Here is a 17,473-nt window from a genome sequence, read left to right on the forward strand (position 1 = left end):
CGAGAATTCTCAGTCTCTGAGTTTGACGGCATGGCCATTGAGACCGCAATTCTAAAGGAATCAGGTCTGTCCAGTCAGGTTATTCAAACTATGATCAGAGCCAGGAAACCAGCCTCTTCCCGCATTTACTATAGGTACTGGAAGGCTTTTTTCCGTTGGTGCGATGATAGAAGAGTCTTCCCAATGTCGTTTTCTATCCCGTCTATCCTAGGGTTTCTTCAAGCTGGGTTAGACGCGGGTCTGTCCCTCAGTACGCTCAAGGGCCAGGTTTCCGCTCTCTCTATCCTCTTCCAAAGAGAGCTAGCTTCTCTACCACAGGTCAAGACCTTTCTACAAGGGGTTTCCCACGTGGCTCCCCCTCATCATTCGCCAATAGACCCGTGGGATCTCAACCTCGTTCTTAGCGCGCTCCAGAAGGCGCCGTTCGAGCCTCTCCAGGACATTCCTTTGTCCCTTCTCTCTTGGAAGGTCACCTTTTTGATCGCCATTTCCTCCATCAGAAGAGTTTCTGAATTGGCGGCCTTGTCATGTCGTTCCCCTTACCTCATTCTCCATCAGGACAAAGCCGTCCTCAGGCCCGTTCCTTCTTTTCTTCCAAAGGTGGTTTCCGCTTTCCATATCAATGAGGATATCGTCCTTCCTTCTTTTTGTCCGGCTCCATCTCATCCTCTTGAGAAGTCTCTCCACAAACTGGACGTAGTTAGAGCCCTGCGTGTCTATCTTGCCAGGACCTCCTCCTTCCGTCTGTCCGATTCCTTGCTAATCATCTCTGAAGGTCGCCAGAAGGGCCTTCCGGCTTCCAAATCCACGATCGCTCGCTGGATTCGTTCTACCATTCTGGAAGCGTATCGTCTTCAGGAAAAGCGGCCCCCTCCGGGAGTAAGAGCTCATTCCACCCGGGCTGTGGCGGCTTCGTGGGCTGCTCGTCACCAGGCCTCGGCCATGCAAATTTGCAAGGCTGCAACCTGGTCATCTTTGCACACCTTCACGAGGTTCTACAGGGTTCATACCCAGGCCTCGTCTGATGCTGTGGTTGGTAGGAAGGTTCTGCAGGCGGCGGTGGCTCACCGGCCGACCTGAGCCTTTCGGTTACTTTCGTTCCTTTTTGCTGTTCCCACCCTTGGGACTGCTTTGGGACGTCCCATGGTATTCTGTGTCCCCCAATAAGGCGATAAAGAAAGATGGATTTTTGGTTCTTACCGTAAAATCTCTTTCTTGGAGCCTTCATTGGGGGACACAGCACCCTCCCTGTTTCAGTTGTACCGTGTTGGGTCTTAGAGTCCCCTGTTGGGTTGGTACATATGGTTCGAGTTTTTTCTCGTTGCTTCTCCTACTGCTTTTTCACCAACTGAGGTGCTTGGTGCCTGTCGGTGGGTGTATACTGCCGGGGAGGAGCTAATTTTATTGTTTTTGCATAGTGTCAGCCTCCTAGCAGCAGCAGCATACACCCATGGTATTCTGTGTCCCCCAATGAAGGCTCCAAGAAAGAGATTTTACGGTAAGAACCAAAAATCCATCTTTTTCTCTTATTGTGTGACGATGAGCATTCATCCTTGTTCTAAGCTTTTGCCCTGTCTCCCCCACATACAGACCCCCAGTTGGACATTTAGTACAAATAATTAAGTACACCACATTAGATGTAATGCAGGTGAAAGTGCCTGGGATCTTGTAGTCGTGATGTGAGTTGGGGATCTTTATCTTGTCCGTGGTCATTATAAATGGACAGGTTTTACATTTTTTCTGGTTGCAAGGAAAGGTTCCTGCAGCTGTTGGAGAGGAAAGGAAGCTTCTGACAATGATGCTTCTTAAATTTGGGGGCTGCCTAAAACACAGCAGTGGGGGGTCTGGAAAAATGGATTTTAATCGGGCATCTTTTTGTAGTAAAGGTTGTAATTTCCGTGCAGCTCCCCTTAGCACCTCCAGATTTGGATTGTAGGTGACTACTAGAGGCACTCGGTTATTTTCTTCTTTAGCTTTGTAATTTAGCAGGTGATTCCTTGACATTCTGGTGGCTCTTGTAATTTGGTTTTCAATTGTTCTTGGATGGTAACCCTGATTCAAAAAGGTCTTTTTGAGGCGACCAAGGTGTTTGTCTCTATCCATGGGGTTGGAACATATACGATTGTATCTGATGGCTTGGCTATAGATAATAGAGTTCTTTATGTGTTTTGAATGGAAACTGTCCCATTTAAGGTATGTTGGACGGTCGATTGGCTTCTGATACAGGGATGTCTCTATTTCATTGTTTTTTAGCTTAATGATGGTGTCCAAAAAATTAATCTCAGTGCTGGAGTAGTTGAGTGTTAAATTGATGGTGGGATGAAATTGATTAAACTGTTCGTGGAACGTCTTTAGCTGTTGCTCAGACTCTGTCCAGATGATTAAAATATCATCAATGAAGCAGTAGTAGGCCAGGGGCCTGATGGGGCATGAGGACAAAAAGTCGCTTTCAAGCTTTGCCATGAAAAGATTTGCATACTGTGGAGCCATTTTACTTCCCATAGCTGTGCCAGTCTCCTGTAGATAGATCCTGTTGTCAAATTCAAAGTAATTGTGGGTGAGGATGAATTTTATAAGTTTCACCACAGCATCAGCATCAGTCCCTGTGTTTTCCATGAAGAATTTGCAGGCATTTAAACCATCTTGGTGTGGGATATTAGAGTACAAAGATTCCACATCCATGGTGGCCAGGATGGTTCCTTCTGGTAGAGGACCTATTGCTGCTAGTTTATTCAATAGGTCAGTTGTGTCCTGAATGTAGCTGGATGTATCCTTCACCAGTGGTTTAAGAATACCCTCTACCCATCCAGATACCTGCTCAGTGAGGGTGCCCACACATGAAATAATTGGTCTTCCTGGATTTCCAGATTTGTGGATTTTGGGAAGCATGTAGAATGTCCCTATTCTTGGGCCACCAGAATGTCAAGGAATCACCTGCTAAATTACAAAGCTAAAGAAGAAAATAACCGAGTGCCTCTAGTAGTCACCTACAATCCAAATCTGGAGGTGCTAAGGGGAGCTGCACGGAAATTACAACCTTTACTACAAAAAGATGCCTGATTAAAATCCATTTTTCCAGACCCCCCACTGCTGTGTTTTAGGCAGCCCCCAAATTTAAGAAGCATCATTGTCAGAAGCTCCCTGTCCTCTCCAACAGCTGCAGGAACCTTTCCTTGCAACCAGAAAAAATGTAAAACCTGTCCATTTATAATGACCACAGACAAGATAAAGATCCCCAACTCACATCAGGACTACAAGATCCCAGGTACTTTCACCTGCATTACATCTAATGTGGTGTACTTAATTATTTGTACTAAATGTCCAACTGGGGGTCTGTATGTGGGGGAGACAGGGCAAAAGCTTAGAACAAGGATGAATGCTCATCGTCACACAATAAGAGAAAAAAGAATGGATCTACCTGTGGCAAAACATTTCTTTATCCCTGATCACAGCAGCGTGGATATGAAATTACTGGTATCGAAAGGTAACTTCAATTCTCAGAGAGAGAGAGGAGTTTGGGAGTACAAATTTATGACGAACTTTGACATTCTCAGTGCTGGAATGAATGAGTCGCATGGATTTATGTCTTTTTACATCAATTAAGGAATTTCCTTTTAAAACTAGACCCCAATCAGAGGACCATAAAACGTCCGGACTCCTTATCTATGAACTGGTCCAATGTTTATATTTATGTTTCTCCCTCTCCCATATTGATAGTTCTGCTTCACGTCACTTGTCTTATCTATTGCATTTTTTCTAGGCTGTATTGTGCATAAATATGTGACTTCAGATTTTGTATTAGTCTAGCCTGATGAAGAGACCTGAGTAGTCTCGAAAGCTTGCAATGTGTTACCATCTTTTCAGTTAGCCATTAAAAGGTATCAACTACTGAGGAATCTCAATCCTGCATGTAAATAGTCGCTAAAGTTTCATATGACATTCATTTATATTCACAAATAAAGCCTTTTCTTTTTTGTTCAGCCTACCTCATGCAGCTTCTCGATCTTTGCTCGGGATGTTCTCTGCTCAGAGAACAGCTCTGACTTTGCGTTGTTCAGTTGACGTTCTAGCTCCTGCCTTTCCATAAATGTCAGACTTCCTTCCAGATGTCGCAGACGTGCCTTTAACTCATCTCTCTCCGTTTTCAGAGAGGAGATCTATTTGGGAGTAAAAATAGATTCTACTAAGTTCTAAATAAATAAATTATTATTCATTGCTCATACAGTGCCATCATATTTCTTGAATTTTATAGACATTATTAGCACTGTCCCCTAAGGGAATCTAGATTGTGAGCCCCAAACAGTATGTCTTTGGAGTGTGGGAGGAAAAAGGAGTGCCCGGAGGAAACCCACGCAAACATGGGGAGAACAAACTCCTTGTAAATGTTGTCCTTGGTGGGAATTGAACCGAGGACCACTGATCCACCATGCTGCCCCAGATCTAGGTAAACGATGTAAATGATTGTGGCATGGGGTGCCACGGCTATTTGAGCTGATGCCATCATATACTGTATTACTGAGGTTACCTCGTGCTGGAAGCTGGCGACTTGGCTGCTGTGAGTACTGGAGCATTGCTGTCGTACAGATTCCAGCTCCAGTTCTAGCTCCTGCAGTTCCTTCATGTACTCGCTGCGCTTGTACTCCAGGATCACTAGCTCACGTCTACAGACAGCAAAGGAAGTTGCAATATTGAGATAATACTTATTACACCTATATGACAAGCTATTTTTATTATATAAAGATAGAATGAATAATCTACTGAATCTACTAAATGTGAGGGCCCAATAAAACATTTGCACACAATAATCTCAGAAAGAACAAAGTTTTTTCTCACATATAAATGTTTTTTTTTTAAATATACAGTTGTGGCCAAAAGTATTGACACCCTTGCAATTTTGTCAGATAATACTCAGTTTCTTCCTGAAAATTATTGCAAACACAAATTCTTTGTTATTATTATCTTCATTTAATTTGCCTTAAATGAAAAAACACAAAAAGAATTGTCCTAAAGCCAAATTGGATATAATTCCACACCAAACATAAAAAATAGGGTGGACAAAAGTATTGGCACTGTTTGAAAAATCATGTGATGCTTCTCTAATTTGTGTAATTAACAGCACCTGTAACTTACCTGTGGCACCTAACAGGTGTTGGCAATAACTAAATCACACTTGCAGCCAGTTGACATGGATTAAAGTTGATTCAACCTCTGTCCTGTGTCCTTGTGTGTACCACTTTGAGCATGGAGAAAAGAAAGAAGACCAAAGAACTGTTTGAGGACTTGAGAAACAAAATTGTGAAGAAGCATGAGCAATCTATCGCACTAAGGGTATGTGCACACGCTGCGGATTCCGCTGCGTTTCCGCAGCGGTTTTGGCCGCTGCGGACCCGCAGCAGTTTTAGCTGCGGGGTACAGTACCATTCAAATGAATGATAAAAAAAAAACGCTGTGTAGACGTTGCAGAAAAATCCGCGCGGATTTGCTGCGGTTTTGAAACCACAGAAAGAAGTGACATGTCAATTCTTTCTGCGGAATCCGCAGCGGGTTCCTATCTCCACCATTGTGGAGATGGTGAATCCGCAGGCAAAACCGCAGATAATCCGCAGGTCTTTTGACCTGCGGTTTATCTGCGGTTTTTGCAAAATCCGTGCGGATTAATCTGCAGCGGATTCCGCAGCGTCTGCACACACCCTAAATAAAAATAGATGTAGAAGGACAGAGAGTGAGACAGAGAAGATCCCCGGGAAGAGGGATGGAAGAAGGAAGTGCTGCAGCAGGCCACAGTGATCTGGGTCTGCTGGCACAGGAAAGAGACAGAGAAAGCTTGATTCTCCATTGGGAAGAAGGATTAGCACGGAACATGAGGAGAATAAGAGAACAAGGACTAGGGTTAGAGGAGAACCCTTCTCAAGTTCTAAGCGCAAGGCTGGGTTCCGGTCCCCGAGGTTATATGGATACTAATGGTCCTGCAGCAGACACCGGAGGAATAGAACTTGTCATCACTTTATTGCCACACAAGACTTGGGGGCACAACAGCTACTTAAGAGTGAGCCGGGACTTGGTAGCAAGGAGTCCCCGAAGCAGGCTACAGCTGTCTGCCATACAAGTAGAGTTCATAGGAACATCTGATAGGAGGAACTCCAGTGTAACTCAGTACTGGGAGTACTTCACTCAAAGGCGCTAAGAGGGAGACGTTCAGAAAAGGCACATATGTTGGCGGAGTGTTGGAAAGGAGTACTTCATCTTGCCTGGAGGTTGGCTGGGCTCCTGACCTGGAGGACACGGCACAGATGCGGGCACCTGTACCTGCAACAGATGAGTAAAGCTTTGGAACTACATGCCCTGGTGTCCTCCACTTATTCCTGCGCCAACCCGCCCAGCACTGCTACATCCCTTGCGCCCGACACTACACCATCTAAGTGTCATTTCACCTACTCTGCCCTGGGACTACAGCCCTGCCTGTGGAGGGCTATAACATCATTGCTGCACCACACCATCTGTCCCAGAGGATCTGTCTGCTGCGTCGGCTTACATCTTCATTGCCGAACACCACAGGTGGCATCACGAATCATTTATAAACTTTCATCACCCTAAGCACACTGCAACAACCCCTTTTACAATGGGCGCCCAGGGCCACGGACTGGGTCACCGCTGCTGTGACATTCCCCTCTGAAGGACCGGCCTGGTACCGAGTACCCCACAGCCCTGGGAGGGCGACCCACTAGTGTCCGACATTGCGCTTGCTTTCTAGCTTTGTCGTCGAGCGGCAGTGTCCTACGCCGCGCTGCAGTTGCAGCCCTTCTTGGCGCTCGCAGTAGCGATGCCGCACACATGGTAGGTCTAGAGGGACGCAGCACCTCTGTCTTAGGTCCTGCTCCTGTGACCAGATACCGTGTGTGCATTTACCGGAGGCCTGTGTCTCTAACAGGTTCAGCGTTGATGTATGTTTATGTTGCGGCGCCTCTGTGTGTGAACAGAGCCCGCTCTATGCACTTCGGGTGAAGTTGAACCCGTGCGCATTATACCGCCATATTGCTCCTCTGTCATTACCTAGCAGCGGTGTAACATCTACTGCACGTTGGACCCCGAGCGGCAAACGCACTTTATTGGGGCGGCACAGTGGCTCAGTGGTTAGCGCTGCAGCCTTGCTGGGGTCCTGGGTTCGAATCCCACCAATGAACAACATCTGCAAGGAGTTTGTATGTTCTCCCCGTGTTTGCGTGGGATTCCTCCGGGTACTCTGGTTTCCTCCCACATTCTAAAGACATACTAATATAGGGAATTTAGATTGTGAGATATGTTAGCGCTATATAAAAATAAAGATTATTATTTAATCTCAAGGCTACAAGTCCATCTCCAAAGACCTGAATGTTCCTGTGTCTACCGTGCGCATCAAGAAGTTTAAAGAAAAATAGAAAAATTGACAAGAGATTTCAACGCAAGATTGTGCGGATGTTGGATAAAGAACCTCAACTAACATCCAAACAAGTTCATGCTGCACTGCAGTCCGAGGGTACAACAGTGTCAACCCGTACTATCTGTCGGCGTCTGAATGAAAAGGGACTGTATGGTAGGAGACTCAGGAAGACCCCACTTCTTACCCGGAGACATAAAAAAGCCAGGCTGGAGTTTGCCAAAACGTACCTGAAAAAGCCTAAAACGTTTTGGAAGAATGTTCTCTGGTCAGATGAGACAAAAGTAGAGCTTTTTGGGCAAAGGCATCAACATAGAGTTTACAGGAGAAAAAAAGAGGCATTCAAAGAAAAAAACACAGTCCCTACAGTCAAACATGGCAGAGGTTCCCTGATGTTTTGGGGTTGCTTTGCTGCCTCTGGCACTGGACTGCTTGACCGTGTGCATGGCATTATGAAGTTTTAAGACTACCAACAAATTTTGCAGCATAATGTAGGGCCCAGTGTGAGAAAGCTGGGTCTCCCTCAGAGGTCATGGGTCTTCCAGCAGGACAATGACCCAAAACACAGTTCAAAAAGCACTAGAAAATGGCTTGAGAGAAAGCACTGGAGACTTCTAAGGTGGCCAGCAATGAGTCCAGACCTGAATCCCATAGAACACCCGTGGAGAGATCTAAAAATGGCAGTTTGGAGAAGGCACCCTTCTAATATCAGGGACCTGGAGCAGTTTGCCAAAGAAGAATGGTCTAAAATTCCAGCAGAGCATTGTAAGAAACTCATTGATGGTTACCGGAAGCGGTTGGTCGCAGTTATTTTGGCTAAAGGTTGTGCAACCAAGTATTAGGCTGAGGGTGCCAATACTTTTATTTGGCCCATTTTTGGAGTTTTGTGTGAAATGATTGTTTTGCTTTTTGTTTCATTCTCTTTTGTGTTTTTTCATTTAAGACAAATTAAATGAAGATAATAATACCAAAGAATTTGTGATTGCAATCATTTTCAGGAAGAAACTGAGTATTATCTGACAAAATTGCAGGGGTATCAATACTTTTGGCCACAACTGTATATCAAGAATGGATTATAATAGAAACTAAAGGAGTTTTCTCTTACTAGTCTGACTAGTGGCTCCAGATGTATGGCCCACTGCTTATGGCTCTTTTGCCAGCTCAGATTATTGTGCATGTCCCGATTCCACCACTCAGTGTCTTTGACGCAGTGACTGACAGCTCAGTTGCCCAATTTAGTGCAGGGACGTGCTGAACTGTCTATATTTTGACTGACAGCTCAGTCGTTCAATCTAGTGCTGGGGCATGCTGAATTGTCAGATATTGTCATGATTCATTTTTGGCTACGTGGCAGCTCTGGTTCCGCTATAATTTAAATGTAGCTTTTTTCCTTTCGGGCCATCAAGGGTTAATGTCTGTTTCCTTGCTGGCAGCTGCTTTGTTGCTAGTCAGCTGATGTGGGTGGTGACCACTTCCACCATCCTTTAAAAAGTCACATGACCTATCAGCTGACTGTCGGTGGAGTTCTTGGTCCAGGTGTCTACCTTCTGCTGTGTGGTGCTTTGCAGCAGAAACAGTTGTTAAGTATAAGTTCTCCTCTATCTGTCTTATGTTTGTCACTCTCTCTGTGATGTTCATCATCTGCAGTGGTGAAGCTAGCATCCTTGCCGGCCAGTGCACTAGCTAGGGATTAGAGAGGAGACAATCAGGGACTAGGCACGTGACGGCAGCAGGGAGAAGTACCCGCTTAGGGCGTTAGGGGAGTCTAGGGACAGGCTCAGGTTGGAGCTCAGGAGGTTCCCCCATCCTCGTTCCCTACGGTAAGGGCCTTCCTTACCCCATATCATCCCGGTGTAGGAATAAGTTGTGTCGTTCGCTGGACTTAACCTTGTTGGTCATGACAGATATCTGTCCTAGATAGCGGTAAGTCGCAGCTTTCAACTCGATGTGGTTTGTCATCTGTGCTGTGTACTCTACATTCTGATATTTTGTTCCCGGACACTGGATTTGTCTATTGACTACCCCTTTGTGTTACTCGATTTTGTTTTGACGCACTCTGACCTTGTAATTCTGACTCTGGACTGTGACCTGGCTACAACTTTTGCCTTACCCCTTTGTATATGATGAGCCCTCTTGGTACCTGACCCCGCACCTCTTGACTACCCAAGCCTCATGGCTTGCCTGTGACTAGCGTTACAGTGTGAAGATGGATGTCATATCATTACTAGAAGTTAATACTAGGGTAAAACCTTAACATCGGCACTTAGCAATTTTACTAGAGTAGAAAGCATATCACTAGGCCATACATTTACTAGGATGGCGACCATTGAATTGGAACGTTGACCAAGTGGTCACGATGTGACCAAACAATATATTGGGAAAGTGTCTCCTGAACATCAATGGATTGTAAGACTACTTATGCACTCTCAGGGAGATAACACAATACATATTACAGTTTATCATAGGTATGTATGATTGGTCAATAATGTTAGTGAACTATGCCATATTAAACTCATAAATCACACAACTCTGCCTTAAATTACATTAGGCTGTTTATTAGCATTGTACTGCCCCATCTTACATTGCTTAAATAAATCAGCAGCTAAGCTTAAAAGAGTTGTTCACTATTCAGAAAACCCACTCTTAAATACAATATTCCCCAGTGTAAAAGAAAAATAACATACTTTCCGCATCGGCGTCAAACCAATTGGTTCGGGTCTCCTAGAGCTCGAGAGATAATGATATTCCACGTGAGCGCTGCAGCCTATCGCGCTGCTATTCCCACACTTTTTTCCAAGTTTCGTCTGAGAGAAGTTTAACCCTTTCCCGACCAATGATGCCACATAGGCGTCATGAAAAGCTGCGCCAATCCGACCAGTGACGCCTATGTGGCGCCATGAATTAATTGCCCTCCTGCGAGTCGGGTGACCAGTGTCACTGAAAGGTCACCCGACCCGCACGTACAGGGGGCTTTGTGCTTCATCCCGGGGGGTGGCTTAGCCCCCCCGTGGCTACGATCGCTCTGATTGGCAGCTGAAAGTGAAACAGCCAATCAGAGCGATAGTAATATTTCACCAATGATATTTGGTGAAATATTACAATCCAGCCATGGCCGATGCTGCAGTAGCATCGGAACATGGCTGGAGACCGTGATCCACCCCCCCCACGACTGACAGCGGCGATGTGCCGCCGTCACCTACTGACGGCGGCGATCGGCCTCCGCCGTCAGTATTTGCTCCGCCTCTGCTTCCCCCGCCTTCCGATTCCCCCCTATAGCTCCCTGGTACTTCCTGAGTCCCGGTACCTCCCGGTGTCCCGCCGTCTTCTTTCCATGGGCACCGCCATCTTACAAAATGCGCCCGCGAATCTGCCAGCCAGCGGATTCATTCATTCATTTTACAGGTACATTTTGATCACTGTGATAAACTATCACAGGATCAAAATACAAAAAAAAGTAAATAAAGCCCCCCTTTATCACCCCCATAGGTAGGAACACATAATAAAATAAAGAAAATATATTTATTTTTATTTTTCCTTTAGGGTTAGGGTTAGAATTAGCGTTAGGGTTAGAATTAGGGTTGCAATTAGGGTTAGGGTTGGAATTAGGGTTGGGGTTGGAATTAGAGTTACGGTTGGGATTAGGGTTGGGATTAGGGTTAGGGTTGGAATTAGGGTTAAGATTAGGGTTAGGGGTGTGTTGGGGTTGGGATTAGGGTTAGGTTTGTGGTTAGGGTTAGGGGTGTGTTCGGGTTAGGGTGAGGGGTGTGTTGGGGTTAGGGTTGAGTTAGAATTGAGAGGGTTTCCACTATTTAGGCACACCAGGGGGTCTCCAAATGCGACATGGCGCCACCATTGATTCCAGCCAATTTTGAATCCAAAAAGTCAAACAGTGCTCCCGCCCTTCCGAGCCCCGACATGTATCCAAACAGTGGTTTACCCAACATATGGGGTATCAGCATACTCAGGAAAAATTGCACAACAGCTTTGGGGGTCTAATTTCTCCTGTTACCCTTGGGAAAATAAAAAATTGGGGCTAAAAAATGATATTTGTGGAAAAAAAATGATTTTTTATTTTCACGGCTCTGTGTTATAAACTTCTGTGAAGCCCTTGGGGGTTCAAAGTGCTCACCACACAACTAGATAAGTTCCTTGGGGGGGGTGTAGTTTCCAAAATGGGGTCACTTGTGGGGGTACGCCAATGTTTAGGCACACAGGGGCTCTCCAAACATGACATGGTGTCCGCTAACGTTTGGTGCTAATTTTCCATTCAAAAGTCAAATGGCGCTCCTTCCCTTCTGGGCCCTGCCGTGCGCCCAAACAGTGGTTTATGACAACATATGAGGCATCAGTGTACTCGGGAGAAATTGCCCAACAAATTTTAGGATCCAATTTATCCTGTTACCCATGGGAAAATGAAAAAATTGAGGTTAAAAGAAAATTTTTGTGAAAAAAAGTACTTTTTTTTACGGATCAATTTGTGAAGCACCTGAGGGTTCAAAGTGCTCACTATGCATCTAGATAAGTTCCTTAGGGGGGTCTAGTTTCCAAAATGGGGTCACTTGTGGGGCTACGCCAATGTTTAGGCACACAGGGGCTCTCCAAACACGACATAGCAACCGCTAACGATTGGAGCTAATTTTCCATTCAAAAAGTCAAATGGTGGTTCTTCCCTTCCACGCCCTGCCGTGCGCCCAAACAGTGGTGTACAACCACATATGAGGTATCGGCGTACTCAGGAGAAATTGCCCAACAAATTTTAGGATCCATTTTATCCTGTTGCCCATGTGAAAATGAAAAAATTGATGCTAAAAAAAATTTTTGCTGGAAAAATGTCCATTTTTTTCCCTTCCACATTGCTTTTGTTCCTGTGAAGCGCCTGAAGGGTTAATCTTCTTGAATGTAATTTTTGGTAGCTTGAGGGGTGCAGTTTTTAGAATGGTGTCATTTTTGGGTATTTTTTGCCATATAGACCCCTTAAAGTGACTTCAAATGTGAGGTGGTCCCTAAAAAATGGTTTTGTAAATTTTGTTGTAAGGGTATGTGCACACGCTGCGGATTCTGCTGCTGATCCGCAGCGGATTTGGCCTCTGCGGATCCGCAGCAGTTCCGCAGACAGTGTACAGTACCATGTAAGTCTATGGGATTTACAATCCGCAGTGCACATGCTGCGTTTTTTTCACTGCGGAAAAGGTGCGGTTTTAAATCCGCAGAAAGAATTCTTTCTGCGGATTCAGCTGTGGTTTGCCACCTATTCCATTGTACAGGTGTCAAACCGCAGGGGAAAACCGCTGGCCAATCCGCAGGTAAAACCGCAGGTCAATTTACCTGCGGTTTTCCCTGCGCATCCGCACGGAAAAATCTGCTGGTGAATGCGCAGCGCATGCACATAGCCTAAAAATGAGAAATCGCTGGTCAACTTTTAACCCTTATTACTTCCAAACAAAAAAAAAAAAATTTGTTTCCAAAATTGTACTGATGTAAAGTAGACATGTGGGAAATGTTATTTATTAACTATTTTGTGTCACATAACTCTCTGGTTTAACAGAATAAAAATTAAAAATGTGAAAATTGCAAAATTTTCAAAATTTTCGCCAAATTTCCATTTTTTTTCACAAACAAACGCAAAAATTATCGACCTAAATTTACCACTATCATGAAGCCCAATATGTCACGAAAAAACATTCTCAGAATCGCTACGATCCGTTGAAGCGTTCTAGAGTCAATTCCTCATAAAGGGACACTGGTCAGAATTGCAAAAAATGGCCTGGTCATTAAGGTCAAAATAGGCTTGGTGATGAAGGGGTTAAGAGAAGCAGCTCATGAGTGGCCACTGTTTGGCTGCAGCGCTCACGTGGCATAACAATGTCTTTTGAGCACAGAGTTGAACTGGTGCAGTAGGCGAGTCAGGTATTTTTATTTTATAGTCTTTGCGTGTGAGTTGTCCAAGTGTGGATAACAGCTTAAATACAGGACATATGGACACTGAATTCATTCACCTCTTTTCCATATAAAATTAATGGTATTTCTGTCAGCTCTGTTACTTGTTACCTGAAGTCCTCCTCTGTGATCTGACTTTCCCTCACTTGTGACTCCATCTTCATGACTTCTTTTTGAGTAGTCTCCAGTAAATCACGTAGAGCCTGCAGGTCATGATACGTTTCCTATCACAAACAGAACACGTAATCTTTCACCATATGTCAGATTTATATCTTACAGTCTGTGTGTGATGATATAACTGTACAGACGTAGCAAATAATCTGACCCTAAAGGGCAGAAACAGGAGCAACTTTAACATGGGCTACAGTAGTGCTCAATATCAGCCTCTTACACAAAAGGAAAACATTAAAACAACAACCATCTCCATCACCAAGATTTAATAAACGCAAAGAAAATAGCTAAAAATCTATTTTTTTTTATATACAGATTAGCAAGATGGCAAGATTAGTTACCTTTTTCTGTTGCAAAGCGTCATTAAACAGATGTTCTGCTTCCTTGTGCTGTGATCTCCTTTGTGACAACCTCTCTTCTTCACTTGCTACATCCTATAATATTACAAAAAAAAAAAAAGAAAGAAAAAAAAACTAGTTTTTAGAATGAAAGGGCTTGTCTGGTCTTTAGCTAATAGTCTGCACTTACTCTACGTGACTGCAGACTCCTGGATCCTCGCAGCACGTGCACCGCAAACTGTCAGGATTCCTCAGTGTTGGTGGCATGTGACAAGAATGTAGCTGAAAGTATGCAAATCGCATACCATCCGCTTTTGCTGTTGACTCCAGGGAATCTTGGCAGGGTGTGGTGATTGCGCGTTTAGGATACATAAATCTACAATCATATGGAGTGCCTGCAGACCTTTAGCTTAAAGACTGGACAACCCCTTTAATATAATAATAATAATAATAATAATAATAATAATAATAATAATAATAAATAATGTAACACATGATTTTCAGGGGAATTGGACGAATGTAAAACAAGAAGATAATAACAAAAAAAAAAAAAAAACTTTGGGTTTTGTGATCCACTTGATGTCATCCAGAAAATTTTTACATGTCCTTTAAAGGGAATCGGTCAACAGGATTTCAACTCCCAAACTATATATAGGTGCATGTATCCCTTGCAAAGATAAGTCTAGCAATGCCGCTACATGGCCAGTCCGTTCTGCAGTTGCTGAAAAATCAGAGTAATGCCGGTTTCACATTTGCGTTTAAGGCCGCAGTGTCGGCCTGCGCACGGCCACCGATAAGACCCGCCCCTGCCGCGCCTCCTCCGGTAGCTCCGCCTCCGGGCGCATGACGCTGCAAGCGTCCCCTATCTTTATCACTGAGGACGCAGGCCGTGCGCAGTATGCGTTTGGCGGCACCTGCGTCCTTTTGATGGTGCGCCGAGCACAACCAAATTACAACAGGTTGCATTTGGCGCTGGTCGGCGCACCGTCAAAAGGACGCAGGCACTGCCAAAACGCATACTGCGCACAGCCTGCATCCTCAGTGATAAAGATAGGGGACGCATGCAGCGTCATGAGCCCGGAGGCGGAGCTACCGGCGGAGGCGCGGGGCTTAGCGGAGGCGTGCGCAGGCCGACGCTGCGGCCTTAAACGCAAATGTGAAACCGGCCTAAGAATTGATATGAAAATGAGGCTGAAAGACTATGGTAGATCTGAAGCCTCTGTAACTCTAGCTCTTTTCTCTGTCCAGCGCTGTGTCCTCCTGCTTGACTGACAGCCTCTATGCTGTGCGACTTCAGGCAAAGGAACAGTCAGTCAAGCAAGAGGAGGCGGTGGTGGGCAGGGAACAGAGGTGGAGTGACAGAGGCTTCACATCTACAGCCTCATTTGCATGGCAATTTAAAGAAAGAATGAATTGGCCATGTAAAGATATTGTAAGACTTGTTTTTTAAAGAGTTACAATATGTGCAAATATAAATAGTTTGGTGTGGGAAATCATGCTGAAATATTCCCTTTAAAGACTACAGTATGTGTCCAACTATTTTTTACTGTACTACAGTATATGTATTATTTGGATAAAATATTTGTACATCCGAGTGTAGTGCGATGTCTCACACGTACCTATAGACTTACATGGGTGCATGCGATCTGATTTTCGCAGCCATTCGCCACATGCTGCGATTGTCTTCACATGCCGAATCGGTAGGAGAAAATAATCGCAGATGTGAGCCGCACCATAGAATAACATTGAGTCAAGTGCAATCCGATTTATTATTGAATTGCACTCGTCCAATTTATTTGCTCGTGTGAGCGAGCCCTAAAGGTGACATCATTGTCTCATATTCCTTAGATAACATATGTGCTTTATAAGAAATCATTGCCAGAGAGCGGCCTTGCCTCTGGTGAGTGGTTTATATTACTAACCCTGCGCAGTTTGGCAATAGTTTCCTCTAGTATCAGCCGTTCAGTCGCAAGTTTTTTGAGGATTCTTCGGTTCTGTGTTTGCTCAGGGGAGCACTTTAATAAAAAAAAAATAAAAAATATTTCCTTAAAGGGGTTTTCCCACAAACAAAGAATATTTTAATCAATAGGTATTGGAATAATAAGTTTCACAATTGTTTAAATAAAATTCTCCTGTGCTGAGATAATCTTATAAGTGTGCCCCTGCTGCGTACTGTGTAATGGCCGTGTCTTACAGTACAGGAACATAGTCTGATCACACCACAGCTCCTGGGCAGCTCCTATACAGACATTACAGCACGGGATCACACATGCAGCTTTCTATGAGGTAAAACATTTCCCAGCTTGTTTAAAAACATGTTTTACCTCACAGAAACCAGCCGCTGTGATCCCCTGCTGTAATGTCTGTATACTCTCTTTTCCGTCCTCCCCTGCCCAGGAGCTGTAGTATGATCAGACCATGATCCTGTACGGTCAGACACAGCCATTACACAGTACACAGCAGGGGCACATTTACAAGATTACAACATTTTTAAACATATCCAATAGTGGAACTAAGTTTCATCTCAAGATCTAATAATTAAAATGTACTTTGTGGGACAACCCCGTTAAATAAGCAGAAGAAATTGAAAATAACAATAATTATTACTTTTACAAAGGCATCTATTTCATCGTAGTTCCTCACTTCACAAGCATATGTCTAAGGATCGACAAGAACCATGAGATGCTGGGTTGCCTGAAACAGATTACTCCACCCAACACCCAAATTTTATCTGTGGCCTATGTTTCATTGTATAACTGGGTAAATTTGCCTTTCAGGCAACCTGTAAGTAAATGTAATGGTGGTAAAGCAGCTGTCGGGCTGTCCAAAAAGCAGACAAAACTAAGAAATTATTAAATACTTTTTTAAGACTTTATTTCTCTAATGATGATGGCTATAATGATAAAGATTTAGGCCCAAATTCATCAAGTAGTTCCTAGTTTCCAAGCATAAAATTACTTTAAATGCCCCAGTTGTTTTTACACAGCCTTGCAGCCCTTAGTGCTTTACATTACAGAGTTCATCGCAAATTTAACCATAACCAAAATGACCCTGGTGACAGAAGAATATGCAAAATGTCATAGAAGCTGTTGAAAAAACCCATAAAAACAGACAAAATTCACACGACTGGCATCAATGTGCAAAACACTGAGACCCACATCTGCCACGTAAATCCCTTTTCACTGAATGAGTCAGGACATTTATACTAAACGTCATGTGTGTCAAATAGAATTGACATTCGTGGCGCATGCTCAGATTGACATCTCGGCAACAAGATCTCATCCCAACATCTCGTCGCCGAGATCTCAATCTGCGCCTCCGGGCTTACACAGGATGCCGGCTGAGCCCCTCCGCACCACACAACACCACCGCCGAACCTGCTGCACCAGCTTGGGATGGGATTTCCCGGAGGCCACCGCATCAATGGATATGCGGGGCCTCCGGGCTTTCACAAGATGCCGGCGGAGCCCCGAGCACCACAGCCGAACCTGCGGCAACAGACTGGGATGGGATTTCCTGGAGGCCACCGCACCTGCCACACCAGCCTGGGCTGGGAGTTATATCGCTGGACCACCGAACATCTCCTGTTGTGACCCCGCTCCACCAGCGCTGC

General features: G+C 44.6%; 1 protein-coding gene across 5 annotated transcripts in view; it reads right to left on the reverse strand.

Moving 5' to 3' along the window:
- Positions 1–17,473, reverse strand: part of LOC141066693 (uncharacterized) — a 169,966-nt gene that overhangs the window by 81,160 nt on the left and 71,333 nt on the right. For all 5 annotated transcript variants that reach the window (XM_073558001.1, XM_073558017.1, XM_073558026.1 and 2 more), the window contains 5 exons: positions 15,783–15,875; positions 13,864–13,956; positions 13,463–13,575; positions 4,526–4,661; positions 3,987–4,157 (listed from right to left, as the gene is read on the reverse strand). In XM_073558001.1, coding sequence (XP_073414102.1) covers positions 3,987–4,157; positions 4,526–4,661; positions 13,463–13,575; positions 13,864–13,956; positions 15,783–15,875 — 606 coding nt within the window. The remainder of the gene's footprint in view (positions 1–3,986; positions 4,158–4,525; positions 4,662–13,462; positions 13,576–13,863; positions 13,957–15,782; positions 15,876–17,473) is intronic.

The sequence above is a fragment of the Dendrobates tinctorius genome, unplaced genomic scaffold (genome assembly GCF_039654945.1).
Source record: "Dendrobates tinctorius isolate UK_male_01 unplaced genomic scaffold, ASM3965494v1 ptg000003l, whole genome shotgun sequence".
Lineage (NCBI taxonomy): Eukaryota > Metazoa > Chordata > Amphibia > Anura > Dendrobatidae > Dendrobates > Dendrobates tinctorius.